This window comes from Carassius gibelio, chromosome B21 (assembly GCF_023724105.1).
Source record: "Carassius gibelio isolate Cgi1373 ecotype wild population from Czech Republic chromosome B21, carGib1.2-hapl.c, whole genome shotgun sequence".
NCBI lineage: Eukaryota > Metazoa > Chordata > Actinopteri > Cypriniformes > Cyprinidae > Carassius > Carassius gibelio.
The window spans coordinates 26,381,794-26,393,020 of record NC_068416.1 but is presented as its reverse complement, the minus strand read 5'-3'; the positions used below and the strand labels follow the sequence as shown (position 1 = coordinate 26,393,020).

The 11,227-nt window shown below is 36.4% G+C and overlaps 1 protein-coding gene across 1 annotated transcript in view; it reads left to right on the top strand.

Annotated features, from left to right (window-relative positions):
• Window positions 1–867: 867 nt before the first annotated feature.
• LOC127985437 (synaptic vesicle glycoprotein 2C-like) overlaps window positions 868–11,227 on the top strand; it is a 36,536-nt gene continuing 26,176 nt past the window's right edge. The window contains exons 1-2 of the mRNA XM_052587442.1: window positions 868–1,107; window positions 6,671–7,411. Coding sequence (XP_052443402.1) covers window positions 6,835–7,411 — 577 coding nt within the window. The 5' untranslated portion in view covers window positions 868–1,107; window positions 6,671–6,834. The remainder of the gene's footprint in view (window positions 1,108–6,670; window positions 7,412–11,227) is intronic.

The window sequence follows — 11,227 nt, the reverse complement described above, 5'->3', positions numbered from 1 at the left end:
AAACAAAACAGAAAACCCTCCTCGAGGCAGGGACTCATTTCACACATACTTCTCGTATTCATTTTATGTCTTTGTGATGTTAATGGACATTGACTTGAAAACCCATCTGACCTCTTATTAGAGTCAGTTCTGTGAACTCCAGCTGAAACTCTGAGCTTCTGATCCCGGCTGACGTCACGGGTCCGAGGGGAAGCGATCATGAACGTTTGCTTCCATATTCTCCTGTCTGTAGCGGTTTAGGTCCTGTGTGGTTACAGTCTTTCTGGGTCTGTAAGATCAGTTCTGTGTCATTCTGATGTATATGGATCTGATCTATATAGATATGATCTGCTATATGGATCTGGTTTTGTTCTGTGGGCTTCTGAGTAGGTCTGTTTTATGTAAATATGATCTATGTAGTTCTGTGAGGTCTGTTTTTATGCATCTGTGACTGTGAGGTTCTGTGGGATGGTCTGTGTGGTTCTGAGCAGATCTGTTCAAATCTGATCTAGGTGGTTCTACAGGGTTCTGTCTAGTTCTCTGCTTCTTATGGATCTGCGTGTGTTTTCTTCAGCACCATGGAGAGTTCCATTCCGAGCGTCCCGCGTTCTATTCCATCTCGCGCTTGGCGGGAGTTCAATCACGACGGGTCGCGTGCAGAACCCCAGTTCTATTTTTTTTGTTTGTTTTTTTTTTTTTTAATTCTGACTGTACCGCTGAGGCGTGAGTGTCGGGGGAAGCGCAGAAAGTTAAAAACACGAAGCACTCCAACAAAAGCAGGAAAAAGCCCCAGAGCCTCCAGAGAATCGTGACTCGAGGAGAAAGAGCAATGCGTCACGGGTGGGTGGGGGTGTTCGTATCCACGCATTCAGTCATAGTCACTATGATCCTAAACGCGCTCATTTCGCTCCCCCGCCCCGCGTCGCGTCACATTCACCGGGGCTGCCCGCGATACAACTATTGATTCCATCTCTCTCTCTCTCTCCCTTCCTCCTTCTCTCCCTCTCTCCATCACTTCTTCTCAGCTTTTCTTTAAGTGCTGCAGAGAGCACTGCTGCTGCTGCATTGTGAGGAGAGAAAGAAAAACACTGAAGGAAGATCCGCGTTAACGCGTTCAGAAATCTGTCGGTAAGTGAGTTTTTCTGTAGCTTTACGCACGAGTCTAAAATCAGCGTTAAATCAACTTTAGCTGCATTCAGGGAACGTTCACACGGACGCGTTGTTGCTTTTGCATTTTTAAAAAGTTAGTATTTTTATCATACTGTAAGACGTCATGTTACGAATGCAAAGCGAAGACGCAAATCCTATGCTTGTGTAGCTACATTAAATAATAATTAAAAACAGCATAACGCATCCCGTGTGAACGCTCCTTATTAAAAGCGGTGTCAAACCTGATTTATGATGTTTCGCTCGTGACCAATTTTTTCCCCCTTTAAGATTGCGACGTGAAAGTAGGCAAACCATGCAAAACGCATCAAAAATTACTTTATACCTTTTGTACGTCAGTTTAGACAAATTTAAAATATGTTTTGGTCAAATATAATTAGGTTAGAGGTAATCTGCTAATTAAATGTGTGTTTATGAGGTTTTTACAAATTAAACAAATTACTGTGTTAGGGAGGAATTAGAGTTTTTAATCAGGAATTTAACATTGCAAAATGTATATGCACCAGAAAAGTTTAGCCTTATTTGTGAGTCATTATAATTTCGTTTTGTACTTGAGAGGCATACATTTGGAATATTTGTTCAAGAGCAAATATTCAAGATTTTTAAGCTTGAATGCTGTTTTTTTTTTTTTTCTAGTGTAAAGGGAGAAAATCTTTTCCCATATAACAATTGGTATCTCTCAAGCTCCACAAAGGACAAAAAGAACATATAATTAGTTCAAAAAAGTTCATTTTCTGAGCCTTTTGAGAGCTTTGTGTGAGGAACAGACCACAAGTGATGTCAGTGACTTCAAACAACATGATTGGCTATTGAGACCAAACGTCACTGACAACAATATGAGAAGTTTACTAGTAAATAGTGACTTAGATTTGGTTCTGTTCCTCATGCAAAACATAAGACTTGAGATGACATGGAATATAGTTGAATGGATCACTTTTATTACAAGTTCACTGCTTTACTGGAGCTTGACAGATGCAAGCAGCTGTTTTGCATGCTTAAAAATGATTATTTTGACAGAAAGCTTGTACTATTCCTTTATGCAGTAAGCTTTGAAAAACCCATAAAGATCTAGCATTATTCTGAAGACTGAAAAAGACGAATGTGTATGTGTGTGTGTTAAGTTGCCGAAGGGCTCCCAGTGGTGTCCTGGATTGTGGAAAGAGAAAACGAGAGTGTCACTTTAGGAACTTGTTCCCTGACAGAGCAAAATTTGTGTGACTGTCACAAGCAGACAGAAATCCACCTGAAAATGTGTCATGGAGGCATGTGTGTGTGTGACAGAAAGATAAAACGGAGAGGGAGGGGATTGACTCCCATGCACAATGTCAAGACAGGCGAAATCTCATTACGGGGTGCAGCTTGCGTCAGAGCCGGACTGTGATTGATGCCTTTTCCCGGTTGTGCTGGCGATTCACGCGCAGACTGATGACTTTTCGCCAAGTGGTAGTAAAAGGGTGAAGCCGGCGGTGCATGAAACAACCTGGCTGAGAGAAAGAAAGATGCGATGAATACACAACTATAGCACCGTCCTGTAACTGGAAATGTATCTTTGCTATAGTAAAGTGTCGTACTGAAAATGCATGATAATATTATGCTGTCATTTTTTTTTTTCACATGATGGTACCAAGGTATTCTTTTTAAGAAATATTTTTTGTAAATACAATAAACCATACACAGTACATGGCAATCAGATGATGCCTTAACTGCACCTTTTGCAGGGGGTTTTAGTAGAAATCTTACAGTGATGACCGGTTTTAACCGGCACATCTGCATTAGCCTGTGTTTCGGCTGCTCCTTTGACATTTACCATCTTTATGAGGAGACTAAGAATGATCTACTTTTATTCTGGTGAACAACATATATATTTAAAGCCAAATACTTTACATCCTATTCAGGTGTTCTTTAGGAAGTATTATAGTATATATTTAATTATATTTATAGACTTGCACTGTATTGATGCATCAGATATTGTTTTTTACAAACACTCGTAAATGAGCGTGTCAGCTGATCAGTGGAATGGATCAGACAAAGTGTCCCCCAGCACACAGAGCTGTGACCTTTGACCTGTAGTCTGAGCCACTGACAGTAAAGCACAGACATTCACTCTACACACAACACATGTGTGTTACATTTAGTTGCAAATGACTTATTATAACATGCAAATGTTTCCATTAGCAAGATTTCCAGGTAAAATGTACCTATTTCACCATTTTAATCTGCATTTAATCTGGTTTTCATTTTCACTTGAATAGTGTCTTGTGTGGTGTCAAATGAGTTTATAAATGTAACAATATAAAATGCAGTCACACTTAATTTGAGATTCTACAAACTGCATATACTCAATAGTGGTAAAGTAAACCATGTCAGGTTGATTTGATTTGATTTGGATACAGATATTATTTCATGTGACTCAATCCACTTCTTTAGGTTATATTACCATAATGGTTTTTAGTTTTATAGATAAATAACGCAACAACTGCAGTTTTTAACATTTTTAACCAATACTACAGGATTCTGTCACTTACCAAAATATAGATTTTTCTCCACTGAATGATAAATTCCTCTTGAATACATTGCACACTGTGTACAGTCTGTATATTGTTCTTGAATTGCTGTATGATTATTGATGTTTTGTGATCAGCGTTTTGCACTCAGGGATTTTAAAATACCAGAATGAAAGGTAAAATTCAAGTTTAAACTTGCTTTAAAATGATATGATTAAGAATGTTCTGTTCTATCTGGAACCTTATTTAATCTTATTTATTTTCATCCACTTTATATATCCTGGTTTTATTCAGGATGAAAATATGATTTATTATTATGACTCAATCCACTGAACTACTTTAGGTTCTATTAACTTTATTTTATTGTTCTATAATGTAACAATATCAAAACGTGTTTACAGAATGCAGTTTTTTTATTTTTCTGTAATAAGTGTCAAATTATTTCCCTTCATCCTTTTAATATATCCCAGTTTTATTCAGAATATAAATAACATGACTCTATTTACATTATATCAACATATATTTTTAGTATTTAAAGCCTTTAATATCTTCTGTACTGTAATGTAACAGCACCTTTTAACTCCTTACATCATGCAGTTTCACCACAATCAACTTTTTTTTGTTGTAAGTATGCTTTTTACTGTATAGGTTATAGATCAAACTGTAGGAATGTGTCTACATTAGACACACACACACGAAACACACTCCATTGCCCTCATCCCATCTGTGCAGGCGTCCAGTAAGAGCCTCGCAGCTGCTGGAGAGTCCCAGTGACCAGTGAAGCCTTCGGGCATCCATCATTACATTACTGCAGTGTGTGTGTGTGTGTGTGTGTGTGTGTGTGGTCTTCAGTTGTGTAAGAAGTGATCTGTTTTGCGCAAGGTGAATCAGGGACAGTGGAAAGCAGCTCGACCTTCCTCGCTCAACTTTATAATTACTCACTCCAACACGTCGTCAAACACTAGTCATTTAGAGTTGAAGGTGTGTGTGTGCATATGTGTGTGTATTTTGTATTTAGTGCAATTCCCCATTTGTGGAGGGTCAAAGCGTTCTGCGGCGTCCCGTTCCGTCCCCACCCATGCTCATATCGGGGTTAATGCAGGAAAACGGATGTCGCATTGATTACATCAGCCCTCCAATGATGTCACAGTTACGTCAGGGAATGCCTTTATTTGGTATAAGAGGAAATGATGTCATGCTTTGCTGGTTTTTAGGTCTGGCTGTTGCCGCAGCGTTCCAGACGTGCCATTTTGAGGGGTCTTCTTTTATAGTTTTAATGTAAATGCTGCTTTTTTTGAGCAGATTTCTGATTGATCGATTGATCTGTTATTGCGTGTTAAGGGTGAAATCTCACATCATGTCTTCTTATAGTATTTCATGTTAAGTTGAATAGTGTGTGAGAGGGAAAGTGCACGTGTGTTTCCCTCTATGATTAATGAGGGCTTCTCCGACAGCATCAGCGGCCCGTGAAACACAACTCTGAGCTAGATCTGGACAGGCGAAGGTTTCGCTGATTTTTCAGGAAAGAGGCCGAATGCACGTCTCCACTAGAACAGTGAATCATTTCTGAGAATTGAATCTTTTGATTCATTTGTTGTGTTGTTTCGTCTTCATCTGCTCCCAAACCTTGCGATTTGACATTTTAAATACGTTTTAATAAATGACTGTGGTGAATATTACACTCAAGATTATGCTGATGCATTTAGAGTCTTAAAAAAAAAAGAGAAAGAAAAAAAGAATTGTTGATGAGATGCATTGCCAAGTATGCTTGCATGCACAAGAAATGTATCTTGGTGACAGAAGAATTCGTTGAGAAAAAGTATTTAAAAATAGTAATACAAATAAATAATTAATTAAATAGATTAATAATTAATAATAATTTTTTATACAGATATTTGAAACTCAGATATTTGGCTTACAAATGCAAGAGTTAATTAATATTAATCATATTCTAATGATGATTAGCATATTGGCCAGACTGAAATTCATCCCCATTTATCAAATGTCAGCTCAAATCAAGATGCACAAAACATTCTGCAAAATAAAATCTGTTCAGTCATTCTTGGGTTCAGCTTGTGATTGTCAGGAACTGTTTTTGGCCGTATATATTGTTCTTGAGTTGCTGTATGATTATTAATGTTTCTGGATTTAATGCATTTTGGTTTTATAGACTAAAACACCACAACTAGAGGAAATAAAAAGTTTTCTCCTTCTCAGGGATATCTGGTATCTGTGAGACCGACTGATCATTTTCAAAGAGATTTGCTGAGTGGACTTGGTTCAGAGAAAGCGTGTGTGTGTGTGTGTGTTTATTCTTCAGATGTGAGGAGATAAAGTGAGATGAGTGTGTGTTTCTGCCGGAGAGAGGAATGGTGCTGCAATGCAGCAGGGCTCTTCTGTGTTTGGGATCCTGAGAAGATCCTCCAGAAGTGTCCATCTGCGTGCGCTGGTCTCTTCTTCTTCATTTCTCTTTGACTCTGTCCTGTTCATGTCCACATCTCTTTCTGTGGAGGTTGGACTCTCTGTCCTCTGCCCGCTGTGTCCGTCTGATTTATAGCTCTCCTGTGTTTCTTCAGGACACATGAGCAGGAACACCAGAGATCTGCAACGCTTCCACTTTTCCAATTACAATTATTGAGGTTAAGCCAAAAATACCTAAAGTAGACTGACATTTGATAATAATTCAGAGGGTTTTTTTTTGAATGGTGTGTAGATAGATAGATAAAAGCAGTAATATTGTGAAATATTTGTACTATTTAAAATATCTGCTTTCTATTTGAATATATTTGAAATCGTATTGAATTTCATTTGGACAACTTTAAAGGTGATTTTCTCAATATTTAGATTTTTTTGCACCCTCAGATTCCAGATACTGTCCTCCTAACAAACCATGCATTAATGGAAAGCTTGTTTATTCAGCTTTTAGATGATGTATAAATCTCAGTTTTGACAAATGTACACTTAGTTGTTCGTGCCTGCTGTAGAGAATGAAAATATGACTCTGTTTCTTCTTCCCACAGTTTCCTTCTCCTCTGAGTGAATGAAGCTGTCTGTCAGAAGGAACCGCACACTTCACACACATCTCCTGTCCGTCTCCAAACAACTCGAGCCATTGATCTCATCCTCTGAAACACACGTTTGATTCCTGACTTCTGCAATCACCAAACAGCTAAACACTGCACAGATGGAGGACCCCTACAGAGACAAGACGTCTCTGGTCAAAGGTGCTCGAGACATCGCCAAGGAGGCGAAGCGCCACGCCGTCAAGAAGGTCAACAAAGTGGTGGACCGCGCTTCGAACGAATACTCCAGCCGCAACTACAGCCGCTTCGAAAACGACGAAGACGAGGGCGCTGACGAAGACCGTTACTGTTATCAGGACGGTCAGGCTCAGCGGGAGGATGACGAGGGATCCAGCGACGCCACCGAGGGCCACGACGACGAGGACGAGATCTACGAGGGCGAGTATCAGGGTGTGCCTGCAGGGGGCGGGGCTACAGATGGGCGTGGCCTGCCTCTGGCAGATGGGATGAAGGACAAGCGAGAGCTGGACAAGGAGAGAGAGGCGGATGAGGAGGAGCTGGCGCAGCAGTACGAGCTCATCATCCAGGAGTGCGGACACGGACGCTTCCAGTGGCAGCTGTTCTTGGTGCTCGGCCTGGCGCTCATGTCTGACGGGGTGGAGGTGTTTGTGGTGGGCTTCGTGCTGCCCAGCGCTGAGACCGACATGTGTGTGCCCAACTCTGGAGCCGGGTGGCTGGGTGAGTCTGCCCTGAAAACACTTCATTTTATGACATGGAAGAGTAAGAAAAATTAAAGTAGGTTCAAAAGAAGCCACATTGCCAAGCAGGAGAAAACACACCCCACAATAATGTCAGTGCAATTAAACTACAGCATTTCTATTAACAATGAAATATATTATTGTGATCCGTTGTAAATTATTAATTGAACATTGCATCTTTTATCATATGTGACCCTGGAGCACAAAAGAAGTCAAAATTATAAATGTTTCTTTTATGCCAAAAATCATTAGGATATTAAGTAAAAATCATGTTCCATGAAGATATTTTGTAACTTTCCTACTGTAAATGTATCTAATAATATAACTTAATTTTTGATTAGTAATATGCATTGCTATGAACTTCATTTTTTTGCACCCTCAGATTCCAGATTTTCAAATGGTTATATCTCGATCAAATATTATCCTATTCTAACAAACCATGTATCAGTGGAAAGATTATTTATTCAGCTGATGTATACAGCTCAAATTTTAAAAAGTTAACCTTATGACTGATTTTGTGGTCCAGGGTCACATATTTTAAGTTGCCACATTATGCCAATTTTGTTCTGCTTTAGGTTTCAGAGTCAATTTTAATGGTTAAATTGTCTAATTAACTGTTTTCACAAAATTTATAAAATTTAGGAACAATTTCTTAAAAGTTTAACAAAAATTGACAGTTTTAGGACCCTATGTAATCCGTTTTTATTTTTTACCAAATTTTATGCTTTCGGTTTTTATTTTTCTAGATTCAGTTTTAGAGGTTTAATTTTTAAAAATGATGTCTAATCAGTTAACTTTAATAGTTAATTGAAATATTTACAATAATAGGGCCCTATAAAATGTATTTTAAAAAAATCTTTCTCAGTTTATAAAATGTTTATTAATGTTTAGTTTTGTATATTAAACAATTGTTTTTTTATTGCCAAATCAAGTTGACTCTTGATCTCACATTAAAATGAGCAAAATCACAAAACCAGTTATTACTTTAATAAGCATTAAAATACAAATAATAATAATATATATATATATATATATATATATATATATATATATATATATATATATATATATATATATATATATATATATATATATATATATATATATATATATATATATATATTATGTAATGTAATGTAATATTATATGTAATGATTTCCACAACAACATGAAGCAGCACAGTCTTCAACATTGATAATAATCAGAAATGTTTCTTGAGCAGTAAATCATCATATTTTCATGATTTCTGAAGATCATGTGACACTGAAGACTGGAGAAATGATGCTGAAAATACAAAATAAATTACACTTTAATATATAGTCAAATATTAAACAGTTATTTGAAATTGTAATAATATTTCAACATTTTTACTGTATTTTGAGCAAATAAATACAGCATTATTGGGCAGAAGAGACTTCTTATAAAGATTTTTCTAATAAGGCACCGACAAACCCAAACTAGTGAACGCACCTCTGTAATCTTGAGCTGGAGTCTGTAGGAGTTGAGCAGAGCTTCTATTATTCATCTCTGTCTTTGTACCCACACGTTTCTGTCTGTATTCACATGCAGTAAAGACGACAAGCTGCTTTTTTACGCCCTTTGATGTAATGAAGGGTTTTTTCCTTGTAATGTGTGTGTGTGTGTGTGTGAGGGCTTGTATATGGTGTGTAATGTGGGTGGTTGGGTGGCGTTTGCCAGCGATATCCTTCTGTGTCGTGCTTGTTTGATGGTTCGTGCTTGTATGAATGCGTGTGTGTGTGTGTGTGTGTGTGTGTGTGGGCAGTGACTGTCGTTGTATTGTTCGATGATCTCTTTGGGTCTGGATGAGTTTATTGTTTTGGCAGCAGGTAGAGCAGCACATGTGTGGGTAGATTTTAGTCTATTTAAGAGGAATGTGTGTGTTTCAGTCAGTTATTAGTTGAACACTGGGGTCTTTTATCAGGATTTTAGGTTGCTTTGGTAGTTGCCACATGATGTATTTTTTATTTTTATTTTTTTGCTCCCAAATTAAGTTTTTTTTTTTTTGGATTAAAGTTTACATTAAATTATAGTAATCAGAAAGCATAACCAATTAACTGATTTCCCAAAAATACAACTGTGCAAAATGTATTTAATGTTTAACAAAAATTAGGTTGCATTTTTAGGGCCCTATATAAAGTTGTGCACAACAGAGGTTTACTGTTTAAATTAAAACATGGAAAAATGTGTGAAAAATGTGTTATAGTATTATTATTATTATTTTTTATTTTATTTTATTATTTATTATTATGAGAGGTACATTATGCTGTTCAATACTAATATATTTATACCACAATTTCTTCAAGTTGAAGCAGATTTTGATGAATTGCGTGAAGATGTTTGAGTTTCTCTCTGTGTGTGATACGTATGATATGACCATAGTTGTTTTTTTTTTCTAATGAACACAACTATGTTTCATCAGCAGCAGTCCCTGTCATTATTTATGTGCTGGTTGGCTGTGATTGTGTTGCATCTCGCAGCATTTGTCTTTCAACAAGGACAGGAAAAAGACTGGTCACTGGAAACTTATTGCATCATGTCTGTGTAGGATATATGGTGAAACAGATATTTTAAGATTCGTGTGGTTGTTCAGCAATGCAGAGCTCATATCCTGATTTCATCAAACAATGTACAGTATTGCATTTGCATGTTCACTTGATGCATGAATTATTTGACTAAGTATAGTTGTTAATCAAAGAATGACGTCTCTTTCTCTGTGATTGGTTCGTGCAGATGCAGATCAATATTCTTCACTCAGACTTGATTAACTCTCATGTGCTCTTATCATTCACACACAGGCTTTGCTTCAAATCCCACAGAGTTGCCTGTCTATGGTAAAAATAAAAAATAAAATAAAACAAGAGCAATGCTGACTGTAAATATACCTGTTGGTCCATTTCATTCAATATTTTTTCGTATTTTACAATACTTATTATATAATATTTAATGTTTATAAATAATTTGAAATATTTATTTAACAATGGCAGTACATTTTATCACTGCTATTATAAATATTGAATAAATCAAATAATTAAATTTCTTTAAGTGAATTATTTACTAGATTTGACAAGTTATCATGGTTTACAAAAAGAAAAGACCAAAATAGAAGTAATGTAGACTATAAAAATATATTGTAGTTGTTTTAATATGTACTGTATATTATGTAATGCTTTAAATAATATTTACTATTTAGTTATTTAATACTTTTGTACTTTTATAGCTACTGTCACAAATGTTGAATAATGCATATAATTTTAATACAAATTTGCATGGATAATTTAATAACATATTTTATGCTAGATTCTAAAGCAGCATCACATTTATCAAGGTGAAAATAAATTAATATATAATATAATTTATTATATAATTCTTTTTTAGTGATAAATAAATGTTTTTTGCAAATATTGAATAATTCAAATCATTCAAATCTCATTTTAGTTGAATTAATTAGCCATATATTTCATAAAAGCAGCATTACTTTTATTCTTTGTGAATAATGGATCCCAGTGAATAACATTTGAGTTTAGAGAAGTAACTACACATACGTTTAATGTTTCGTAAAAAAAAACAAAAAAAAACAAGCGTGTGGTTTCTGTAAGTAGCGTGCCGTGTCTGGAGGTCAGTCGCAGCTTCATGCTCAGAAACGAGAAGCGAGACAGGTTTCATTTGTCCGCCTGCTGCACATCTTCCATTATCTCTTATCTTTCTTCCTCCATTCTGCTCTTCTTCTTCCCCTGCAGTAAAGCTGCTGTATTCACCCTCTCTCTCTGTAATCAGC